General features: G+C 43.4%; 1 protein-coding gene across 1 annotated transcript in view; it reads left to right on the top strand.

The window, feature by feature from the left end:
- The window catches only part of rfx4 (regulatory factor X, 4), a 126,885-nt gene that overhangs the window by 72,576 nt on the left and 27,071 nt on the right, over positions 1-27,238 (top strand). Inside the window, exons 14-17 of the mRNA XM_059976613.1 lie at positions 8,897-9,016; positions 11,190-11,342; positions 12,694-12,853; positions 26,640-26,775. Coding sequence (XP_059832596.1) covers positions 8,897-9,016; positions 11,190-11,342; positions 12,694-12,853; positions 26,640-26,775 — 569 coding nt within the window. The remainder of the gene's footprint in view (positions 1-8,896; positions 9,017-11,189; positions 11,343-12,693; positions 12,854-26,639; positions 26,776-27,238) is intronic.

Here is a 27,238-nt window from a genome sequence, read left to right on the forward strand (position 1 = left end):
CAGAACAGCAGCCAGTACAAAGCCTCATCCCCTCCCTGCTCTGAGGGTGGGGGGATGTTGGTGAATAGTTTGATGAGATCCCTCAGTGTGACATGGCTAAGTGACTGAAGCTCCGTCCCAGCAGGAACTACATGTTTGTGTTTTATGGAATGGGTGTCGGTCCCATCGCGAATTGTCATTGGTTCTTGTGGGGGGGGGGCACCCATATGGCTGCAGAGGATAAAGTCCCATTTAAATCCATTTTCATGTTTGGTTGGGATAGTGACCTCCTGTCTAGCTTCCCCCTTCCTCCTCCTCATTGCTCTATTCACATGCTCTCTGAGTTAAAACATTAGACTGTGCATTTAAATTAAATTGACTGGTTTAATGAAACTTAACACATTCATATTTTAATTGAAAGGAAGATGGCAGGGTTCCTTTGTGCTAAAATTCAAGTGGTGCCAGAGTAAAGATTATAAATATTGATGCTTTATTCAGAGTTTTGTGAATGGAGGTTAGCTGTGAGGGAGGCCCCATGGAACAGTGAGCGAGTGAGGAAGTGGGAACCAGGTGAGTGATGGTCCCTTTGGTGTCCTGCAGTGGGAGAAAGACAGACATTCACTCCAAACACCAGGCTTTGTTGGGGAGGAGATTGAGAATGGATATGGTGAGGAAGTGCTTATCCCAGAGAATTGTGGATCTGTGGAATTCTCTGCCCAGGGAAGAAGTGGAAGCTTCCTCATTAAATATGCATTCAGTGGCCACATATTAGGTATAACTGTTTGTTAATGCAAATATCTAAACAACCAATCATATGTCAGCAACTCAATGAATAAAAGCATGCAGACATGGTCAAGAGGCTCAAACATCAGAATGGGGAAGAAATATGATCTAAGTGACTTTGACCGTGGAAAGATCGTTGGTGCCAGACAGGGTGGTTTGAATATCTCAGAAACTGCTGTTCTCCTGGGATTTTCATACATAAAAGTCTCTAGAGTTCTCAGAGAATGGTGCGGAAAACAAAAAAAACATCCAGTGAGCGGCAGTTCAGTGGATGAAAACACCTTGTTAGTGAGAGAGGTCGGGGGAGAATGGCCAGACTGGCCAAGCTGACAGGAGGTGACAGTAACTCAAGTAACCACACGTTACAACAGTAGTGTGCAGAAGAGCACAACATATTGAACCTTGAAGTGATAGCCTACAGCAGCAGAAGACCACATTGGGTTCCACACCTGTATACATTAACTGTGTATAAAGGCACAGTTAGATTTTTGCATAATAATTGTTATGGGGAATAGGATGGAGGTGGAAATGAGTCCATGGCCAGATCAGCCATCATCTTATTGGCAGAGCAGGCTCAATGGGTCAAATGGCTGACTCTTGCTCGTAGTTCTCCCATTCACTGCTTGCTCCCCATCACAGACACCCTGGATATCACCACTCCCAGACTCTGCCGTTCTAACACCAGAGTATTACAGCCTCCCACTTTTGAGTTCAAGGGCCACAAAGTAATGTTGTAGCTCTATGAAACTCTGGTTAGACCACACTTGGAATATTGTGTTCAGTTCTGGTCACCTCATTATAAAAAGGATGTGGAAGCTTTAGAGAGGGTGCAGAAGTGATTTACCAGGATGCTGTCTGGATCAGAGAGCAGAGAACAGAAGGACAAGCTAGGGATTTTCTCTCTGGAGTGAAGGAGGGTGAGAGGTGACTTGATAGAGGTGTGCAAGATGATAGGTTGAGCGGATAGCTAGAGATGTTTTCCCCAGAGTGGAAATGTCTAATTTGAGGGGGCGTAATTTTAAGATGATTGGAGGACAAGTATGGGGAGAGGGGGGGGGTTAAGATTTTAACATAGAGAATAGTGAGTGTGTACAACACACTGCTGAGGGTGGTGGTAGAGGCAGATACATTAGGAATATTTAAGAGATTGTCAGCAAGGCACATGGATAACAGAAAAACGGAGGTATGTTGGAGGGAAGGATTAAAGTGATCTTAGAGTAGGTTTAAAGTTTGGTACCATGTCATGGGTCAAAGAATGTTCTACACAAACAGCATCTCATCCAAACCTAACTCACACCACAAGCTGTTCACCTGTTACCCTCTGTGCTCGGTGCACATAACTCCGTCCAATAACTCTTTAAACTTCCTGAACAACCCCTCCTCCCACCCTCTCTAACCTCCAGCCTATAACCCCTCCCCTATGACCTCTCTGATATTAACCCCTCTAGAGTCGCCCCTCTATCCCTCTCTAACCTCTGGCCTGATATTCCACACTCCTTTAGTTCTGGCTGGTTCATCACTCTTTCAAGCCATATTAAGTCACCTACAGATCTCCTCACCTAGGGAATGTTGGTAAACAGTTCAACATACTTCCAACCAACCCATTTCATGTGGTAGGTTGGTCTGGAGATCAGATAGGATCCAGGGGAAACAAATGGCCATAAAGTCATCAGTTATAGGAGCAGAATTGGGCCATTCAGAGGCTGTGCCCTCTGGTTATAGACTCTCCCTCTAAAAGAAACATTTGTTCCACATCCACTCCGTCTAGGCATTTCAATATTCGATAGGTCTCAGTGAGATCCTCCAGCTCTCATTTTCTAAACTCCAGTGAGTACAGGCTCAGAGCCATCAACGTTCCTTACATGTTCACTGGTAATAAGGAATTTTTCTTCAGCATGCACTGGCTCTGCTTGTCTTTAACAACCACTGGCACCAAACTTTATGCTCAGTGATTTATTGCTGAACACATTTGATTGCAAAAATCATTTTATTAATTTCAATGGTAGAAATGCTCTTCGTTCTATTGGGGTTCTAAAGCTACAATCATACAGCAGTTCCAGGGAGCTCCACACCATGAGAGGAGTGGTACTAAGGGAGGCACCTTCTGATAATGTGGAGTTCCCTCAGTACTGCCCCTTTGATAGTGTGGGGCTCCCTCAGTACTGCAGTAGGGTATCATGCTGGCTTCCTGGTTGCTCTCCAGTTTTTTGGAGAGTGATTGTAAACCAGTTCCTTGTGTGCTGGGTGAAGAGGCTATTAATTCACTCCACATGGAACAGGCCCTTCCAGCCCTTCAGCCACACCACCAATCAACCAACAAATTTAGCACTACCCTAATCTCAGGATAATTTACAATGACCAATTAAACTATTATCTGGTATGTCTTTGGCGAGTGGGAGGAAATTGGAGCATCTGAAGGAACCCGCATTGTCATGGGGAGAAGATACAGTCTCTTTACGTACAGCAGTGGGAATTGAAACTGGGTCACTGGTGCTGTAAAATGTTATGCTAACTGCTACACTACAGGTTGCCGAGCTGGGACAATAAACAGGATTTAACTCTTAATTTTTACCAATTACCACTGTTTACAAATTATGTAAAACCACAGACAGGAACCTCTGCAGCTTTCATGCGGGAGTTGAACATGTTCTGTGTGTTCTTGTCACAATGTTCCCTGAAATCTCTTCGTACCTGCAGATTGTGGAACGGGACTCGGGGACACGCTGTCCATGGTGCTGAAGTGCCCTGCGTCTGGCTCTGTACTGGGGAAACTGGAAACTCTTCAAACCCTTTGCATCTTTCCCAAAGTTAGATGACCAGAACAGAAACTAGTGATCCCAGTGTGGCCTAATAATATAACAATATAACAGAGTTGCATGCAAACAATTTTGCACAAGGTACCAGGTAGTATGGTGTTCAGCAGGAACTATTGTTCTATTGAACTATTGTTCAGCAGGTTCCATTGTTTAAAAGGGGTTCTAAGAGTAAGCCTAGCAATTATAGGCCTGTCAGTTTGACGCCAGTGATGGGTAAATTAATGGAAAGTATTCTTAGAGATGGTATGTATAATTAACTGGATAGACAGGGTCTGATTAGGAACAGTCAGCATGGATTTGTGCATGGAAGGTCATTTTTGACAAATCTTATTGAATTTTTTAAAGAGGTTACAAGGAAAGTTGACGAGGGTAAAGCAGTGGATGTTGTCTGTATGGACTTCAGTAAGGCCTTTGACAAGGTTCTGCATGGAAGGTTAGTTAGGAAGGTTCAATCTTTAGGTATTAATATTGAAGTAGTAAAATGGATTCAACAGTGGCTGGATGGGAGATGCCAGAGAGTAGTGGTGGATAACTGTTTGTCAGGTTGGAAGCCGGTGACTAGTGCTGTACCTCAGGGATCTGTACTGGGTCCGATGTTGTTTGTCATTTACATTAATGATCTGGCTGATGGGGTGGTAAATTGGGTTAGTAAGTATGCAGATGATACTAGATAATGAAGTAGGTTTTCAAAGTTTGCAGAGAGATTTAGGCCAGTTAGAAGAGTGGGCTGAATGATGGCAGATGGAGTTTAATGCTGATAATCTTGGTAGGAATAATCCAAATAGGACATACATGGTAAATGGTAGGGCATTGAAGAATGCAGTAGAACAGAGTAATTTAGGAATAATGGTGCATAGTTCCCTGAAGGTGGAATCTCATGTGGATAGGGTGGTGAAGAAACCTTTTGGTATGTTGGCCTTTATAAATCAGAGCATTGAGTATAGGAGTTGGGATGTAATGTTAAAATTGTACAAGGCATTAGTAAGGTCAAATTTGGAGTATTGTGTACAGTTCTGGTCACCGAATTATAGGAAAGATGCCAACAAAATAGAGAGAGTACAGAGAAGATTTACTAGAATGTTACCTGGGTTTCAGCACCTAAGTTACAGGGAAAGGTTGAACAAGTTAGGTCTTTTTCTTTGGAGCGTAGAAGGTTGAGAGGGGACTTGATAGAGGTATTTAAAATTATGAGGGGAATAGATAGAGTTGACGTGGATAGGCTTTTTCCTTTGAGAGTAGGGGAGATTCAAACAAGAGGACATGAATTGAAAGTTAGGGGGCAAAAGTTTAAGGGTAACACAAGGGGGAATTTCTTTACTCAGAGAGTGGTAGCTGTGTAGAACGAGCTTCCAGTAGAAGTGGTAGAGGCAGGTTTGGTATTGTCATTTAAAGTAAAATTGGATAGGTATATGGACAGGAAAGGAATGGAGGGTTATGGAGTGAGTGCGGGTCAGTGGGACTAGGTGAGAGTAAGCATTTGGCATGGACTAGAATGGCCGAGACAGCCAGTTTCCATGCTGTAATTGTTATATGGTTATTATATCTTGCGGCATTAGAGTTCAGATTTCAGTTCTGGCATTCTCTATAAGAAGATTTTGGACATACTTACGTACTTCCTGTGTGCATGTGGGTTGCCTCCAGGTGCTCCAGTTTCTTCCCACAGTCCACAGACTTATCAGTTAGTAGGTTAGTTGGTCATTGTAAAAAAAATTAGGATAGGGGTTGAAATATTGGGTTACTAGGTTGCATGGCTCAATGGGCTGGAAGGGCCAGTTCTTTGCTGTATCTTTAAATAAATAAGATGAAAAATAAGTAAACAGAAATTCAATGTGTAGGCAGTTAGACAGGTTGTACCTCTGTACAATAGTGTTTTTATGAACAGAAATCCGGCTCACATCACTCCACACCACACACCAACATAACACTCACATCACTCCACACCACACCAATATAACACTCATCACTCCACACCACACACCAATATAACACTCATCACTCCACACCACACACCAATATAACACTCACATCACTCCACACCACACACCAACATAACACTCACATCACTCCACACCACACACCAATATAACACTCATCACTCCACACCACACACCAATATAACACTCATCACTCCACACCACACACCAATATAACACTCACATCACTCCACACCACACACCAATATAACTCACATCACTCCACACCACACACCAATATAACACTCACATCACTCCACATCACACACCAATATAACTCACATCACTCCACACCACACACCAATATAACACTCACATCACTCCACACCACACACCAATATAACACTCACATCACTCCACACCACACACCAACATACAACTCACATCACTCCACACCACACACCAATATAACACTCACATCACTCCACACCACACACCAATATAACACTCACATCACTCCACACCACACCATACAACTCACATCACTCCACACCACACACCAATATAACACTCATCACTCCACACCACACACCAGTATAACACTCACATCACTCCACACCACACACCAATATAACTCACATCACTCCACACCACACACCAATATAACACTCATCACTCCACACCACACCATACAACTCACATCACTCCACACCACACCATACAACTCACATCACTCCACACCACACACCAATATAACACTCACATCACTCCACACCACACACCAATATAACACTCATCACTCCACACCACACACCAATATAACACTCACATCACTCCACACCACACCATACAACTCACATCACTCCACACCACACACCAATATAACACTCACATCACTCCACACCACACACCAATATAACACTCATCAGTCCACACCACACACCAATATAACACTCACATCACTCCACACCACACAATAATATAACACTCACATCACTCCACACCACACACCAATATAACACTCACATCACTCCACACCACACAATAATATAACACTCACATCACTCCACACCACACACCAATATAACACTCACATCACTCCACACCACACACCAATATAACACTCACATCACTCCACACCACACAATAATATAACACTCACATCACTCCACACCACACACCAATATAACACTCACATCACTCCACACCACACAACAATATAACACTCACATCACTCCACACCACACAATAATATAACACTCACATCACTCCACACCACACACCAACATAACATTCACATCACTTCACACCACACACCGTACAATAATATAACACTCACCTCTCTCCACACCACACAATAATATAACACTCACATCACTCCACACCACACACCATACAACACTCACATCACTCCACACCACACACCAATATAACAATACAACACTCACATCACTCCACACCACACACCATACAACACTCACATCTCTCCACACCACACACAAATATAACACTCACATCACTCCACACCACACACCACACACCATACAACACTCACATCACTCCACACCACACACCACACACCATATAACACTCACCTCTCTCCACACCACACAATAATATAACACTCACATCACTCCACACCACACACCATACAACACTCACATCACTCCACACCACACACCAATATAACAATATAACACTCACATCACTCCACACCACACACCACACACCACACACCACACACCATACAACACTCACATCGCTCCACACCACACACCAATATAACAATACAACACTCACATCACTCCACACCACACACCATACAACACTCACATTTCTCCACACCACACACAAATATAACACTCACATCACTCCACACCACACACCACACACCATACAACACTCACATTTCTCCACACCACACACAAATATAACACTCACATCACTCCACACCACACACCATACAACACTCACATCACTCCACACCACACACCATACAACACTCACATCGCTCCACACCACACACAAATATAACACTCACATCACTCCACACCACACACCAATATAACTCACATCACTCCACACCACACACCAATATAACACTCACATCACTCCACACCACACACCATACACAAATATAACACTCACATCACTCCACACCACACACCATACACAAATATAACACTCACATCGCTCCACACCACACACCAATATAACAATACAACACTCACTTCACTCCACATCACACACCGTACAACAACATAACACTCACATCACTCCACACCACACACCACACACCAATATAACACTCACATCACTCCACACCACACACCACTCACATCACTCCACACCACACACCATACAACACTCACATCACTCCACACCACACACCGTACAACATAACACTCACATCTCTCCACACCACACACCATACAACACTCACATCACTCCACACCACACACCATACAACAACATAACATTCACATCTCTCCACACCACACACCGTACAATAATATAACACTCACATCACATACTGTACAACAATATAACACTCTCATCTCTCCACACCACACACCACTCACATTACTCCACACCACACACCGTACAATAATATAACACTCACATCACACACTGTACAACAATATAACACTCACATCTCTCCACACCACACACCACTCACATTACTCCACACCACACACCGTACAACAATATAACGATGTATAAAGTAGGATCACACAATCAGGGTCAAAAGGTGAATCAGATCCATTGTGAAGGGCAGGCAGATGACAAGACATAATTGCAGCCAGCAGGGTGAGTATCAATGCATTAGGGATGGAAAATCTAAAAGCATAGCAAATACAGCAATCAGAGTATTATATCTCAATGCATGGGTTGCAAGAAACAAGGTGGATGAACTTCTTGTCTTATTACAGATTGTCAGGTATGATGTTGTGGCCATCATTGAATCAGGGCTGAAGGATGGTTGTAGTTGGGAACTGAATGTCCAATATTACACATTGTGTTGGAAGGATAGGAAGGTAGGCAGAGGGGTGGTCTGGGCAAAGAGGTGGATCAAGGTGTGGAAGGGTAGGTGGATCAAGGTGTGAAAGAGGAGGGAGATTGTAGAGAGTGACTGATACTGGGAGGTGATAGGTGGACTGCAGAATTAGAAAGAACACACTGTTGCAGAGAGTGCTAAAAGCAGAGTCTCTGACAGCATTTGGGAATTGTCCCGATGAGCACTTGAGTCACCCAGGCTCTGGACCTGTAAATGAAAGATACAATTCAGATGCATGGGTGCCCAGTGGTCAGCAGGGACATGGTGGGCCAAATGGCCTGTTCCAAGCTGTAGGATTCCAGAAATCTATGACTAAGAATCTCATTAAATGCATTCCATTCCAACAGGTTCCTTCCATCTGATCCACTTGACGTTTGATGACTATGTACTCTATCTGCTGGAGTCTCTTCACTGCCAGGAGAGGGCCAATGAGCTGATGAGGTCCATGAAGGGAGAAGGTTGCGCAGGTAAAGGGAGAGAGTTTGTCCATTTCCTTCCCAGCCCAAGAGTAAAATCCTCAAGTTGAAATTGCCCGCAACCCTCCTGTTTTGATCTGGTCCAGGTGATCACCCACACAATAATGAGTACATGAATGTGGGCACATTGTTTGGGTGGTTGGACAAGTTGAGAAGACAATTATGAAAGAATCTTGGATGCTTGGCAGGAAGTATTAGAAGTGTCACCAGATCTTTTTAAAAACATACATAAACTTCTGTTGGAAATTTCTGCCAAATTCTTGACCACACAGTTTATGAATGATGGCAAGCCTTCATGAGGGTACAGAGGAGATTTACTAGAACAGTCCTGGGGAAAGAGGGCTAGTCATGTAGAGAGATTGGAGGAAACCACAAATATAGGACCAGAATTAGGCCATTCGGCCTATTGAGTCCAGTCCACTATTCCATCATGGCTGATGTATTTTCCCTCTCAACCCCATCCTCCTGTCTTTTCTCTGTAAACTTTGATGTCCATAATAATTGAGAACCCATCAATGCCTGCTTTAAATGTAGCCTCACAATGCTGGAGGAACTCATGGATCAAGCAGTATCTTATAAAAGGTTCTGATGAAGGGTCTCAGCCCAAATGTCGAATCTTTATTCCCCTCCATAGATGCGCCTGACCCACTGAGTTCCTCCAGCATTTTGTGTGCATAACTCTGGATCTCCAGAATCTCTTGTGTCTTCAAATATACCCAATGACTCGACCTCCACAGCCACCACCCTCTGGATAAAGAAGTTCCGCCTAATCTCTCTTCTGAAGGAGATAGTGATTCATTCTTAGAGCCAAGATGGTTCAGTTATCACTGCAGCATATGGGAGTTGGCAGAGAGCAGTAAGGTTCAACATAACACATCTGGACTCAGTTTCTGCAGCTCAGAGTTGTTGAACTGGAATCTGAACTTTGAGGGACAGTGTGTTACCAATGGTGTAGGAATCAGCTCCATACCAGTTAGATCATGGTCACAAATAGGATGTGACCATGAGTCAGGCAGGTGGTGCTTTGACTACACGCAGGAATGAGGAATTGAAATTGGAATCAGGTTTAATATCACTGTCATGTCACAAAAAATCATGAAATGTGTTGTTTTGTGACAGCTGCACATTGCATTATATAATAATAAAGTACAAATTACAATAAGAAATATATAGTATATGTGTATCAATGAGATTACTGTAACTAGTGCAAAAAGTGACTGAGGTAGTGCACAAATTCACTGTCCATTCAGAAATTGGATGGTGGTGGGGAAGAAGCTGTTCCTGAATCATTAATTGTGTCTTTAGACTCCTGTACCTCCCTCTCCATGGCAGCAATGAGAAGAGGGTGATGGGGTGGATGCTGCCTTTTGAAGGTGGGGAGGCGAGTGCTCATGATGGAGCTGACTGAGGGTTTGCAACTTTCTTCAGCTTTTTCTGATCCTGTGCTAGAAGGTGATGTAACCTGTTAGAATGCCCTTTACTGCCAGCGTTTCAGGCCAAGACTCTTCACCAGGACTGAAAAGGAAAGGGGAAGAATCCAGAATAGGAAGGTGGGGGGGGGGGAGCAGGAGGACAAGCTAAAATGTGATTGATGAAGCCACACGGGTGGGGGAGGAGGGATGAAGTGAGAAGCTGGGCGGTGATGGGTAGAAAAGGCAAAGGGCTGCAGATGAAGGAATTTGACAGGAAAGGAGAGTGTAGACCATGTGAGAAAGGGAAGGAGGAGGGGGCACCAGGGGTCGATGAGAGGCATGTGAGGAGAAGAGGTAGGAGGCCAGAGTGGAGAATGTTAGAAGAGAGATGGAAGATGGTGAAAAATGACCAGAAGTTAGAGAAATTGATGTTGAAGGCTTCAGGTTGGAGCATACCCAGATGGAGTATGGTGTTGCTTCTACAACCTGAGAGTGGCCTCATTATATCAGTAGCAGAGGCCGTGGATCCACATGTTGGAATGGGAATGGGAAATCAAATTGAAATAGGTGGCCAGTGGGAGATCACAGCCTGGCTATTTACCAGTTTAAAGTGTTGTACTGTTTGTTTATCTTGTCGCTGTCTGTGACAGTTTAAATGTTTCACTACCATCGTGTTAGTTCAGCACTTTGTTCAGTTACCCAGTGTCTGCCATGAAGCCCATCACTGACATGCTCTTTCCTTCCATGTGTAGTGGGCCGTCAGGAGGAAGCATTGCCAAATGATCACAATCCCCCAACGCAATCCCCTCCCCCTTTCTCCCCGGATAAATCCGTCACAGCCGAGATCCAACCGGCATCACCCACCAACAACCAGTCTCCGGAGTACACTGGAGTTACCACAGCAGGTGAGAGATTCCTCTGTCCACACGGACACCACAACTACTGCTCACTGAGTTAACAAGTGCAGAGGGGGAGACACAGATGCAGAATGAAGAGTTCACTGAGTCTTAGTAAGAATTGTACAGTACAGAAGAAAATAATAACTGTTAGGCCGACAGGGCCAATATCTAAAAACTCTCCAAATACAATCTAATGTCATCACTGTGGCTTGAAAATAGTAACCCGGAACTAAATTAATATTGCTCCTTTAACAGCATCTATCTAAATCACTAATCTTCTTTCCTGGAACGTGGACTAAGGTACGCAGGGAGCATTGTCATCGCTGTGCTTCAATCAGGACTTGACAAGACTGAAGCAAAAGGAACAGAGTTTAAAAAGTGTTACAAAGAAACTCTAATTGCCTAGAGTGTGTGCACTCTCACACGTGAGATTGCTGACTTTTTCAGCTGCTCACTTGTGAAAACACCCAGGTTCTGCGGTTGTGACAGCCAACCCTGAACACAGGTGGCTGCACAGTGTGGGATGGTCCATTCACAGGGTGGTGGGGAAGGTTGGAACAATAGGTGGGGGGCATTACAGTGGAGGGACCAGAGCACCCCAGGGTAGGGCAGTGGGGTCTGTTAGATCAGAGCCTCAGTTAGAAGGGTATCAGGAACAGAGGAAACATCATTAGGCCACTCAGTCCATTGGGCCTATTCCATCATAGCTGACCCCCCTGCCCCTGCACCATTTCCCCGCCCTGTCCCTAGGAATGGGGCTGCTCCATACAGAATGAGTTCTCTCTGCCTCTATCCACCGCTGGTTCTACTCCAGATATTCACTTCTCCGAGCCTCATGGAGTGAGGGCACCCTCAGTTGGAGATCATCTCTGTGGTCCAGCTGAGATTCATTGACCATCACTGCTTGTGGGATCTTACTGTACACAGACTACTCCTGGCATATTCCCCCTTGTCCACCTGCTCTCCCAAGCTCCTTCCCCTGTTCCTCCCTCTGGCTGGGAGTGTCTGAGCTTGGAACTGGTCCATCTGTCATGTCACATGTGTCACACCTGTCTCAGGCATTGTGATGTGGGGAGGCATTTATTGAAACACCTCGACCCCCAACATTTGATATCCAGAGGCATGAGATGTCATTAAAAAGATCTTCCCATTAAAATGCTTCTCTTTACACACTTATAAATGATTTACTTGTGTTAACAATGGAAATAGCAGTAGCAAAATATCATTAGAGCAGAACTCGGCCACTTGGCCCATTGTAGAGGCTTTCTGCCTGCTGTAGTGCAGTTTCCAGTGATGCGTACTCTCTGCTGCTCATAGAATAACATGAGTGCGTATTGCTGGTTCTGTGCTTTGCCAGGAGCGGTGCAGTCCTACACATGGTCCCTGACGTACACCGTGACCACAGGAGCGGCTTCTCCCGACAGCACACAGCCACTGCCCTGCATGAGGAGTGACCACGTGGCTCCCACATCCACAACGCACAGGATGCCAGGGTACACGCACAGAGAGCAGCACGGGTAAGTCATATCACAACACTCACATTACTGCTTGTATGGCCACTGACTTCCCGATAACAGAGTTCCTTAACATTCTTCAAGAGTGATCTGAAGTTTTGTGTAACATAACTATATACCACAGCAACTGACTGGCAAGTATTCCCTAACTGACACACCTCTGCACCTTTCCTACTGATGCACCTGTGCAACTGCTTCCTATTAACACACCAGTGAACCTGCTTCCTACTAACATACCTGTGTACCTTCCCTACTCATACACCTGTGCATTCGCTTCATATATTGATATACCTGTGCACTAGCTTCCTACCAACACACCTGTGCATCCTCACTTACTGACACACCTGTTTCACCTGCCCTGCTCCATCTATTGATACATCTATTGCTCCATACATGGCTCCAGGATAACATCCCATGCACCAATAATTAGCAGGCCATGAGACTCTGGGATTTGGGCTATTTTTTGTAACTGCATGCTTTTCTGCTGTTATAATTATCTGTGTTATATGTGCTGTGTATGACTGTTGGTACTGTGTATTACACCTTGAACCCAGAGGAACTTGATTTCATTTGACTGCATCCATGTGTATAGTTGAATGACAATTAAACTTGAACTTGAACCTGAACCTGCTTGCTATGAACAAACCTGTGCGCCCTCACTTACTGACACATCTGTACACCTGTTCCTCTACCAACACACCTGTGCAACTCTGTTACTGACATACCTATGCACTGCCCTAATTCATGTACCTGCTCACTTGCTCCCTACTGATACACCTGTGTGCCTCCCATACTAACACCTCTGTGTACATCCTCCCTCTACTGACACCAACTCTGTAACTTCTACTGATATACCTATTCACCTGCTCCATCTACTGCCACACCTGTGTAGCTGCTTATACTACAAACACACCTGTGCACCTCGCTGACTGATATACCTGTTCATCCCATCAGGGAGGAGGTACAGGAGGCAGAAGCATGCACTCATTGTTTTAGGAACAGATTCTTCCCCTCTCTCATCTTCCTCTTTCATGCTATTTATTTGTTTGTTTGTTTTTGCATGTACTTACTTATTTATCTATTTGTTAATTTATATATTTATTGTAACTTCTACTAATTTTTATATCTTCCACTGTACCGCTGCCATAAAACAACAAATTTCACCACCTTTGAGAGTCAAAATGAACCAGATTCTGATTCCTGAATGACACACCTGTATACCTCTCCACTTGCCTGCTTCCTCTGCTGGCAAAAATAACCCTTTTCACCCTTTTTTCCAAGCAGTAAAATATTTTTCCTATATATTTCCTCAACCCAGTATACTTCTATTATTTGCAATAAACTTTTCCTGGGATCTTGTCAAATGAGTCTGGATTTCCTGTACATAGGACAGCACACCTGTGAATGTCTCCTCCCCTCTGTCCACACACCTGTGCACTGCTCTAATGTTGTCACATCTGTGTAGGTCTCCTCTGTCAAAATACTTGTGTACCTATAAGACCATAAGATATAGGAGCAGAAGTAAGCCATTCAGCCCATGGAGTCAGCTCCGCCATTCAATCATGGACTGATCCAATTCTTCCAGTCATCTCCACTCCCCTGCCTTCACCCCATACTCTTTGATGTGCTGGCTAATCAAGAACCTATCTATCCCTGCCTTAAATACATCCAATGACTTGGTCTCCACAGCTGCTTGTGGCACCCTCTGACTAAAATAATTTTCCCGCATCTCAGTTCTAAATGGACGTCCTTCTATCCTGAAGTCGTACCTTCTTGTCCTAGACTCCCCTAACATGGGAAATAACTTTGCCATATCTAATCTGTTTAGACCTTTTAACATTCAGAATGTTTCTATGAGATCCCCCCTCATTCTCCTAAACTCCAGGGAATACAGCCCAAGAGCTGTCAGACGTTCCTCATAAAGTAAACCTTTCTTTCCTGGAATCATTCTTGTGGATCTTCTCTGAACCCTCTCCAATGATAGTATATCCTTTCTAAAACAAGGAGCACAAAACTGCACACAATACTTCAAGTGTGGTCTCACGAGTGCCTTATAGAGCCTCAGTGTCACCTCCCTGCTCTTATATTCTATACCTCTAGAAATGAATGCCAAAGTTGCATTTACCTTCTTCACCATCGACTCAACCTGGAGGTTAACATTTAGAGTATCCTGCACAAGGACTCCCAAGTCTCTACATTTTGAATTCTCTCCCCTCTAAATAATAGTCTGCCCGTTTATTTCTTCCACCAAAGTGCATGACCATACACTTTCCAACATTGTATTTCACCTGCCACATTTTTGCCCATTCCCCTAAACTATCTAAGTCTCTCTGCAGGCTGTCTGTTTCCTCAACACTACCCGCTCCTCCACCTATCTTTGTATCATTGGCAAATTTAGCCACAAATCCAATAATATCATAGGCCAAATCATTCACATACATCGTAAAAAGCAGCAGTCCCAACACCGACCCCTGTGGAACTCCACTGGTAACCAGCAGCCAGCCAAAATAGGATCCTTGTATTCCCATTCTTTGTTTTTTGCCGACCAGCCAGTGCTCCACCCATGCTAGTAACTTCCCTGTAATTCCATAGGCTCTTATCTTGCTAAGCAGCCTCATGTGCAGCACCTTGTCAAAGGCCTCAGAAAATCACTCATCTACTGCATCTCCTTTTTCTACCCTGCTTGTAATTTCCTCTAAGAATTGCATTAGGTTTGTCAGGCAGGATTTTCCTTTGAGGATACCAGGCTGGATTTGGCCTATCTTGTCACGTGCCTCTGGGTATGCTGTAATCTCATCCCTAACAGTCGATTCCAACAACTTCCCAACCACTGATGTCAGACTAATGGGTCTATAGTTTACTTTCTGCTGCCTCCCACCCTTCTGAAATAATGGAGTAACATTTGCAATTTTCCAGTCATCTGGTACAATGCTAGAATCTATTGATTCTTGAAAGATCATTGTTAATGTCTCCACAATCTCTCCAGCTACTTCCTTCAGAACCCGAGGGTGCATTCCATCAGGTCCAGGAGATTTATCCACCCTCAGACCATTAAGCTTCCTGAGCACCTTCTCAGTCAAAATTTTCACTGCATAAACTTCACTTCCCTGACACTCTTGAATGTCCAGTATACTGCAGACATCTTCCACTGTGAAGACTGATGCAAAATGCACATTCAGTTCCTCTGCCATCTCTGCATCTCTCATTACAATATCTCCAGCATCATTTTGTATCGGTTCTATATCTACCCTCAACCCTTTTTTACCCTTTATATACTTAAAAAAGCTTTTAGTATCTTCTGTGACATTAGTCGCCAGCTCCTTTTCATAATTCATCTTTTCCTTCCTAATGACCTTCTTAGTTTCCTTCTAAAATCTGCCCAATGCTTTATCTTCCAACTAGCTCTAGCTTCCTTGTATACCCTCTCTTTTGCTTTTCTTTTCAAACCTTTTTATTATTATTATTATTATCCAAAATAACAAGAGTGCATTGAAGTAAGTAACACTTACTCTAAGGGAAAAAAAAAACAATGTTTTAAGGATTGAAAAATACGGTGACACAAAAAAAAAGAAAATAAAAAAACCCGACTAAAGCAAGGAAAAAGTGAGAAAAAAAAGAACCCGTTAGGTGTTCAACCCCGGAGCCGTGTGTCATACAAAAAGCTTCTAAAGATAAACATCAAACCACCAGCAAAAAAAATATATCAAAATTTACAATTAGATCGTGGAGGAAATCTTATCAACTAACTCAAATGGTAGTAACGAGCAAATGAACCCCATCTTTTCTCAAAGTCAAACATAGGTCCGAAGGTTTGACTTCTAATTTTCTCCAAACTAAGACATAACATCACTTGAGAGAACCATTATGACAGAGTGGGAGCTGACGTATCCTTCCACTTCAACAGAATGGCCCTCCTAGCTATCAATGAAACAAATGTAATAACATGTTGGTCAGACAAAGAAATACCACGGATATTTTGAGGAATTATTCCAAAAAGCAGAGTTAATTTGTTAGGGGTTGTAAATTAATTTTAAGTGTTTTAGAAATTGTAGAAAAAAACTGACTTCCAAAACTGTTCCAGTATAGAACAAGACCAAAACTTGTGTGTCAGTGTAGCTGTCTCAGTTTTACATCTATCACAATAACTATCAACATTAGGAAAGATTTTAGACAATCTCTCCTTTGTCAAATAGTAATGATGTACAATTTTAAATTGAATCAATGAATGAGGGCATGAACCCAGATGTAGTGGTCCATGTAGGGACCAACGATGTAGGTAAGGTGAGTGAGGGGGTCCTGCTTAGAGAGTTCAGGGAGTTAGGAGTGAAGCTGAAAGGCAGGACCTCCAGGGTGACAATCTCGGGATTGCTACCTGTGCCACGTGCGAGTGAGGCGAAGAATAGAATGATTATGCACATCAATACGAGGCTGAGAGCATGGTGCAGGAAGGAAGGGTTCAGGTTTTTGGATAATTGGTCTTTGTTCCAGGGACATTGGGATCTGTTTCGAAGGGACGGTCTACATCTGAACCGGAGGGGTACTAACATTCTTGCAGGAGTGTTTGCCAGTGCTGCTCGGGGGGGGGGGGGGTTTAAGCTAGATGTGCAGGGGGCAGGGATCCAGATCCAGAGGGTTGGTCAGAAGGAGCATGGGGTTAAATGTGTAGAAGGTTTGGGTGATCTTGAGAAGGTCATCAAAATTCAGGGTGCAATTAGTCTGATGGAAGTTCAAGGAGCTGGGTTAGGTACAGTAGATAGTGTTTTAAGCAAAGAGAGGAGGAATGGGCTAAGAATTCTATACTTGAATGCACGTAGTGTCAGAAATAAGACAGATGAGCTTGAAGCTCAGATGAAAATGGGGAACTACAATATTGTTGGGATAACGGAGACATGGCTGCAAGGGGATCAGGCCTGGGAATTGAGTGTACCAGGGTATACGTGCTATCGTAGAGACAGAAATATGGGAAGAGGGGGTGGGGTGGCCCTGTTGGTGAGGAATGAGATTCAGTCCTTAGCAAGAGGTGACTTGGGAACAGGGGAAGTAGAGTCTGTGTGGATTGAGCTGAGGAACAGTAAGGGTAAAAAGACCCTAATTGATGTTGTGTACAGGCCCCCAAACAGTAGCGTGGATATTGGGTACAAGTTGATTAGGGAGTTAACATTGGCATGTGCTAAAGGTAATGCAGTTGTTATGGGAGATTTCAACATGCAGGTGAACTGGGAGAATCAGGTAGGTGCTGGACCCCAGGATAGGGAGTTTGTGGAGTGTCTAAGGGATGTATTTTTGGAACAGCTTGTGCTTGAGCCAACCAGGAACGAGGCTATTTTGGACTTGGTGATGTGTAATGAACAGGAATTGATAAGTGGTCTTGAAGTAAAGGAGCCATTAGGAAGTAGTGATCATAACATGATAAGTTTTTATCTACAATTTGAGAGGGATAAGGGCAGATCAGAGGTGTCAGTGTTGCAATTAAATAAAGGAGACTACGGAGCCATGAGGGAAGAGCTGGCCAAAGTTAAATGGGCGGATGCCCTGGCAGGAAAGACAGTGGATCAGCAGTGGCAGATATTCTTGGGCATAATACAAAAGATGCAAAAGCAGTTCATTCCAATGAGAAGGAAGGATTCAAAGAGGGGGAAGGGGCCACAGTGAAAGTGAAGGGGCCAAAGGAAGTCAGAGATTGTATAGCATTAAAGAAAAAGAAGTATGACAGGGCTAAGATGAGTGGGAATACAGATGATTGGGAAAGTTTTAAGGAACAGCAGATCTTAACTAAAAAAGCAATACGGAGAGAAAAAATCAGGTATGAGCTCAGCCTAGCCAGGAATAGAAAAGGGGATAGCAAAAGCTTTTTTAGCTATGTGAAGAGAAAGAAGATAGTTAAGAACAATGTTGGCCCCTTGAAGAATGAATTGGGAGAAATTGTTATGGGAAACAGGGAAATGGCAACAGAATTTAATGCGTACTTTAGATCTGTCTTCACCAGGGAGGACACAAGCAATCTCCCAGATGTATGGATGGGCCAGGGTCATAAGATATCAGAGGAATTGAGACAGATTGACATTAGGAAAGAAACTGTGATGAGTAGACTGGTAGGACTGAAGGCTAATAAATCCCCGGGTCCAGATGGTCTGCATCCGAGGGTTCTAAAAGAGATGGCTCAGGAAATTGCGGATGCATTGGTAATCATTTTCCAATGTTCCTTAGATTCAGGATCAGTTCCTGAAGATTGGAGAGTGGCTAATGTTATCCCACTTTTCAAGAAGGGAGGGAAGGAGAATATGGAGAACTATCGCCCTGTTAGCCTAACGTCAGTCGTGGGGAAGATGCTTGAGTCCATTATTAAGGACGAAATAGTGGCACATCTTGATGGCAGAAATAGGATCAGGCCAAGCCAGCATGGATTTACCAAGGGCAAATCATGCTTGACTAATCTGTTGGAGTTTTTTGAGGGTGTAACAAGGATGTTAGACGAGGGTAAGCCAGTAGATGCTGTGTACCTAGATTTTCAGAAGGCATTCGATAAGGTGCCACATAGGAGATTGGTGAGTAAAGTCAAAGCTCATGGCATTGAGGGCAGGGTTTCAACATGGATAGACAACTGGTTGGCAGATAGAAAGCAAAGGGTAGCAGTGAATGGGTGTTTCTCAGACTGGCTGGAGGTGACTAGTGGGGTACCACAGGGCTCTGTATTGGGACCACAGCTCTTTACGATTTATGTCAATGATTTAGATGAGGGCATTGAAAACTATATCAGCAAGTTTGCTGACGATACTAAACTGGGTGGCAGTGTGACATGCGAAGAGGACGTTAGGAGAATACAGGGGGACTTGGATAGGCTGGGTGAGTGGGCAGATACTTGGCAGATGTCATTCAATGTGAATAAATGTGAAGTTATCCACTTTGGAAGCAGGAACAAGAGGGCAGAGTATTGTCTGAACAGTGTAGAGTTAGGTAAGGGAGAAATACAAAGAGACCTAGGAGTCCTAGTTCACCAGTCAATGAAGGTGAATGAGCAAGTGCAACAGGCAGTGAAGAGGGCAAATGGAATGTTGGCCTTTGTTACAAGGGGAATTGAGTACAAGAGCAAGGATGTCCTTTTGCATTTATACAGTCCCTGGTGAGACCACACCTGGAATATTGTGTACAGTTTTGTTCTCCAGGTTTAAGGAAGGACATTCTGGCAATTGAGGAAGTGCAGCGTAGTTTGACTAGGTTGATTCCTGGGATGGCAGGGCTGTCTTACGCAGAGAGATTGGAGAGATTGGGCTTGTACACGCTGGAATTGAGGAGATTGAGAGGGGATCTGATTGAAACGTTTAAGATAATTAAAGGATTTGATAGGATTGAGGCAGGAAATATGTTCCAGATGTTGGGAGAGTCCAGTACCAGAGGGCATGGATTGAGAATAAGAGGTCAGTTATTTAAAACAGAGTTGAGGAAAAACTTCTTCTCCCAGAGAGTTGTGGAGGTGTGGAATGCACTGCCTCAGAAGATGGTGGAGGCCAATTCTCTGGATGCTTTCAAGAAGGAGCTAGATAGATATCTGATGGATAGGGGAATCAAGGGATATGGGGACAAGGCAGGAAATGGGTATTGATAGTGAATGATCAGCCATGATCTCAGAATGGCGGTGCAGACTCGAGGGGCCGAATGGTCTACTTCTGCACCTATTGTCTATTGTCTAATGACTAGCACAAATCGAAGAAGAGTTAACCAATTTCAAGATCCGCATCCAGTCTTCTGTTGTAAAAGTCAAATTAAGTTCATTTTCCCAATCTTGTTTAATCTTAAAGAGAGGGCGCTTATCCCATTGTAATAATAAATTATAGATTCTTCCAATGGAACCCTTCATCAAAGGGTTCATACTCATAATAGCATCTAACAGGTTGGCATCTAATATGCAAGGAAAATTACTTAAATATTTTTGTAAGAAACATCAAACTTGAAGGTATTGTAAAAAGTGTGAATATGAAAGAGAGTGAATATAAACTAATTGTTCAAAAGACATCAGTCCATCTTCTTTAAATAGGTCCAAAAAAGAATTAATACCTTTATTTTTCCAAAATAAGAAATTGGATCACTCAAAGAAGGCTTAAAAATAATTTTGATAAATTAAGCTACAAAGTTAAAATTTTTTAAGATCAAAAAAATTATGGAACTGGAGCCAAACTTGTAAAGAATACTTAATCACAGGGTATAAATTTAAATTAGCAACTTTAGCTGATTCTGTAGGTCGAGCAGCTCCCAATAACGAGGTTAAATAAAACTGTTTCACAGCTTTCAATTCCAAATCTATCCAAATTGGTCGCTTGTTCTTATCAACCCAGTGCAACCAAAAGGACATATATCGCACATTAACAGCCCAGTAATACATTCTTAAATTAGGCAAAGCAAGACCTCTGTCCTTTTTCAATTCATAAGATTTCTCTTTATGCTGGTGATTTACTGGTTTATATATCTAATCTCAAGGAATCTATCCTGCCTTGCTAAAATTATTTAATGAATTTGGAGACTTTTCAGGATATAAAATTAATTTTAATAGAAGTGAACTGTTTCCTTTAAATGAATCTTCTATATATGATAATACTCCTTTCAAAGTTATGGGTTCCTTTAGATATGTAGGTGTTATACTTACTAAAAAATATAAGGATCTTTATAAAGCTAATTTTGTTCCCTTGGTAGATTCTATGAAGTATTTATTTAGCAGATGGAACCCACTTACGTTTTCACTTGCTGGCTGCATCCACATAGTCAAAATGATGATTTTACCAAAATTTTATATCTATTTCAGAATATCCTTGTTTTTTTGACTAAGAAGTTTTTTGATTGAATTGATTCTATTATCTCATCTTTTATTTGGAATGATAAGAGACCAAGAATTGGTAAATGTCTCTTTTGCTTTTACTTTGGCTCTGACTTCACTTGTCAGCCACTGTAGTGTCCTTCTTCCTTTTGAAAATTTCTTCTTATTTGGAATATATCTCTCTTGCACTTTCCTCATTTTTCACAGAAATTCACATTGCTGCTCTGCTGTCCTTCCTGCAAATGTACCTTTCCAGTCAACTTTGGCCAGTTCCCCTCTCATACCATTGTAATTTCCTTTATTCCACTGAAATACTAACACATTGGATTTCAATGTGAACTCGATCATATAGTGATCACTGTTCCCTAAGGGTTCCTTAGTCTTAAACTCTCTTATCACCTCCGGATCATTGCACAATACCCAATCCAGCATAGCGGATCCCCTACTGGGCTAAACAACAAGCTGAATACAAAGCCATCCGTCAGACATTTTACAAATTCTCTCTCTTGAGGTCCAGTACTGACCTGTTTTTCCCAATCCACTTCATGTTAACATCCCCAATGATTATCATGACATTGCCTTTCTGACACACCTTTTCTATCTCCTGCTGTAATTTGTAATCCACATCCCGGCTGCTGTTTAGAGGCTCGTATACAACTGCCATTAGGGTCCTTTTACCCTTGCCGTTTCTTAACTCAACCCATAGAGACCCTACACCTTCCAATCCTATGTCATCAATTTCCAATGATTTAATATTATTCCTTATACACAAAACCACACCACCCCCTTTGCCTACTAACCTATCTTTCCGATATACTGTATGTCCTTGGACATTCAGCTCCCAACGCCAGCCCTCCTTTAGACAAGTTTCAGAGATGGCCACAATGTCGATCTGTAGCTGAATTTCAAGATCGTCTATTTTATTCCTTATGCTGCATGCATTCAAATATGACACTTTTAGTCCAGTATTTGTTGCTTTCTGTTTTAACTGAGGCCCCAATGATCCAGGAACCTGAAGCCCTCTCCCCTACACCAGTCTCTCAGACATGCATTAATATGCCTGATCATGCTATTCTTGCACTCATTAGCACGTGGCACCAGCAGCAATCCTGAGATTACTACCCTGGAGGTGCTGCTTTTCAGCTTTCGACCCAACTCCCTGAATTCTCTCTTCAGGACCTCCTCCTTTTTTCTACCTATGTCATTTTTGGTACTAATGCATACCAAGACTTCTGGCTGTTCACCCTCTCCCTTCAGTATACTCTGCACCTGCTCTGAGACATCCCGTACCCTGGCACCTGGGAGGCAACACACCATGCGGGTATCTCTATCAGGCTGATAGAACCTCCTGTCTGTTCCTCTCATCATGGAATCCCCTATGACTACCGTATTCCTCATCAAATTCTCTCCCTTCTGCACCACGTAACCAGGTTCAGTGCCGGAGACCCGATCGCCATGGTCGTCCTTTGTCAGGTCACCCCCTCAACAGCATCCAAAATGAGATAACGATTACTGAGGGGGATGGCCACAGGGGTGCTCTCTACTATCTGAGTTCTTTCCCTTGCTTCCCTGACCATCACCCACTTGTCTAACTCCTGCACCTTCGGGGTGACTAACTCCTTGTAGCTCCTCTCTATTTCCTGCTCACTTTCCCTAATAAGCTGTAGGTCATCAAGCCGCAGCTCCAGATCCCTAAAACGGTCTTTCAGGAGCTGCATCTTGTACACCCGGTGCAGATGTGGCCATCTGGGAGATTTGAAGGATTCTCACATCTGACACCCAGAGCAAAACACTAACCCTACCGACATGCTCTCTATTCCACAAAAAAATGCAAGGAAAATCCAAAAATGAAGTCCACCTACCCACTTATCTCGCCAAAGACTGCTTTCGCCGAAGCCTGAATGAGCAAAATCCTGCTGCTTCTACTTTCACCACTGGCCTACTTCTGACAATGGCCATTCCACTTATCCCTTCTGTACTTAGTTCGTCGAGCTCAGTTTCTGCCGCTGATAGGCCCCACATAAGTATGTACCTTCTGCACATACTTATACACCTGTGCACAGTGCCTAAGGTTGGTGCTGATGCACAGGTGTTTTAGTACGTGGAACAGGTGCAGTGGGAGCATTTGACTTTGACAGAGGGAATATGTCTGTCAATGTCTTCCTATATAGACCACAAGGTCAAGAGATATAGGAGCAGAATTAGGCAATTTGGCCCATTGAGCCTGCTCCTCCTTTCCAGCATGGATAATTTATTATCCTCCTCAAATCCATTCTCCCGCATTCTCCCTTTGACCTTTCACACCTCTATCTAGAACCCATGAACCTCCATTTAAAAAATATCCCAGAACACCCACAGGTAAAAATACCTGTGGCAGTGAATTCCACAGATTCACCACCCTTTGGCTAAAGAAATTCCTCTTCATCTCTGTTTAAACAGACATCTTACTCTGAGACTGTGCCCTCTGATCTGGACTCCCCCACTATAGACAGAATCCTCCCCACACCCACTCTGACTATACCTTTCAATATTCGAAAGGTTTCAATGAGATTCTTCCCTCACTCTTCTAAACTATAGCAAATACGAGCCCAGAGGATTCAAACGCTCTTCGTATGTTAACCAGTTAATTCCCAGGGCCATTGTGAATCGCCACTGGACCCTCTCCAACGGCGGCACATCTTTTCTTACCTGTGGCCCAAAACTGTTCACAGTACTCCAAGTGAGGCCTCACCAATGCCTTATAAAACCTCAGCATTACATCCTACTTTTATATCCTAGTCCTCTTGAAAAGAATACTAACATTGCATTTGCCTTCCTCACCGCAGATTCAATCTGCAAATTAACCTTTAGGGAATCCTATACAAGGACTCCCACTTCTGTTTGTGACCATACCCTTACAGACACTGTATTTCATCTGCCATTTCTTTGCTCATTCTCCTAATCTATCTGTCCTTCTGTAGCTTCTCTACTTCCTTAAAATTATCTGCCCCTCCACCTATCCTCACACTGTCTGCAAACTTTGCAACAAAGCCATCAATTCCATCGTCCAAATAATTGATATATAACATGAAAAGAATTGGTCCCAATGCAGACCCCTGTAGTCACCTGCAGCCAATCAGAAAAGGCTCCTTTTATTCTCACCCTGCCAATCAGCTGCTGTTTTATTGATGCTTGAATCTCTCTGTAATGCCATGGGCTCATAGCTTGTTAAGCAAGCTCATGTATGGCACCTTGTCAAAGGCCTTCTGAAAATCCAAATACACAGCATCAACTAATTCTCTTTTGTCTATTCTACTTGTACTTTCTTTAAAGAATTCCAACAGTTTTGTCAGGCAAGATTTTCCCTTCAGGAAACCTTGCTGACTATGGCTTATTTTATCATGTGCCTCCAACTGAGGTCAGATTAACTGCCAATAGTTTCCTTTCTTCTGCATCTCTCCCTACTTGAAGAGTGAAATCACATTTGCAATTTCTCAGTTTTCTGGAACCTTTCTAGAATCTAGTGATTCTTGAAACATCATTGCTAATGCTTCCACAATGTCTTTCTCCACCTCTTTCAGAACCCTGGCGTGTACACCATCATGTCCAGGTGACTTATCTCCCTTCAGACCTTTCAGTTTCCCAAGAACCTTCTCTCTCGTTATGGTAACTTTACACACTTCATGATCCCTGACACCTGGACCTCCACCATACTGTTAGTGTCTTCCACAGTGAAGACTGATCCAAAAAACTTATTCAGTTTGTTGACATTGGTCAAACCACACTTAGAGAATTGTGAGCAGTTGAGGGCCCCTTGTCTAAGGAAGGATATGCTGGAATTGGAGAGGGTCTAAAGGAGGTTCACAAGAGTGATCCCAGAAATGAAAAGGCTAACATATGAGGAGCATTTGATGGCTCTGGGCTTTTACTTGCTGGAGTTCAGAAGAATGAAGGGGATCTCATTGAAAACTTTTGAATACTGAAAGGCCTAGTCAGAGTGGAGATAAAGAGGATGTTTCCTATAGAGGGGGAGTCTAGCACAGACTCAGAATTGAGGGGTATCCATTTAGAACAGAGATGAAGAGGAATTTCTTTAGCCAGAGGATTGTGAATCTGTGGAATTCATTGCTACAGACAGCTTTGGAGGTTAAGCAATAGGATATATTAAAGTGGAGGTTGATAGGATTTTGGTTAGATAGGGCATCAAAGTTATGGGGGAAAGGCAGGAGAATAGGATTGAGAGGGTTAATAAATCTGCCATGATGGAATGGCAGATCAGACTTGACAGGCTGAAAGGCCTAACTCTGCTACACCTGATAGAGGTGTACAAGATAATAGATCAAGTGAATAGCCAGACACTCTTTTCCAGGGTGGAAATAGCTAATATGAGGGAGCATAATTTTAAGGTGATTGGAGGAATTATGGGAGGAGTGATGTTGGAGGTAGGTTTTTTAACACAGAATGGGTACATGGATTGTGCCGCCAGAGCTGGTGGTAGAGGCAGATACATTGGGGACACTTAAGAGACACTTAGACAGGCATATAGATGATAGAAAGATGGAGGGCTATGTGGGAGGAAAGGGTTAGATTAATCTTAGAGTAGGTTAAAAGGTTGGTATGACATTGTGGGCCAAAGGGCCTGTCTTCTCTTTAAGCCCAGCACTCCTACAGCAATAGCAGCTCGCCAGAGTCCCCTCTCCTGGGCTGAGAGAAGGTTGATCATCCCTGCTGCTTCTGCTTTCACCACACGACTTCATACATTTCTTGGTAAAGATCTTTCTTCTCCCAGGGGTGAGGTGTTTGGAGCTTTTGCTGCTGTTTCAGTAGCTCTTGTTTTATATGGGATGCAGTTGCTAGCCTCATGCCCCGTCCTCCTCCTTTCGTAACCGGGCTTGGGACTGCCCATGATGGAACTGAAGGATTTGTACTGTGCTGCAATGTTACATGTTCTAATAAACGGTGCTGTTTTGTAATGTCTCTCCATGTGTAACCTCTCTCTTCCAGGTACACAGGAGGCTACAATTATGGCAGTTACAGCAATCAACCTGCACTCCCCATCCAGAACCAATACCCAGCCCTCACGCATGACAGCCTCTCCTCACCTTTGCCGTACTCCGCATACCACCGGACTGCATCGCAGGTCAGTCAGCGCTGCCATTGCTCAGCCGTGCTCTGATACAGGACTGAATCCTGGGGATCTGATATAAAACTAAATAGTCTAGAAATTCTCAGAGAGCTGGGCAGTGTCTGTAGAGAGGGGATTAACATTTCAGACCAAAGATCCTTCTGTGAGAAATGATAGGGTGATGTAATGAGGCCAATCCTAAAAATCCTGCAAAGTATGCAAATCCTGCAGGCATTTACAGTAATGGGTGTGAACAGGGTTGTGGTAGAACAGGTCAGTGCTCAGCATGGACTTGATGGGCTGAAGGGCCTGATTCCTGACCAGGGGTCTGTAACTCTGTATCACTCTCTGTACATGCTGCCTGGTCCTCCGTGTGTTATCAGCATGTTCTGTGTGAATAAAGCCGCTTCACGTTTAACACAGATGCTGGAACTTAAGAAATATGTGAGCTCTGCATGCCCTGGTGTTCAAAGGGTGA

This window comes from Hypanus sabinus, chromosome 8 (assembly GCF_030144855.1).
Source record: "Hypanus sabinus isolate sHypSab1 chromosome 8, sHypSab1.hap1, whole genome shotgun sequence".
NCBI classification, from domain to species: domain Eukaryota; kingdom Metazoa; phylum Chordata; class Chondrichthyes; order Myliobatiformes; family Dasyatidae; genus Hypanus; species Hypanus sabinus.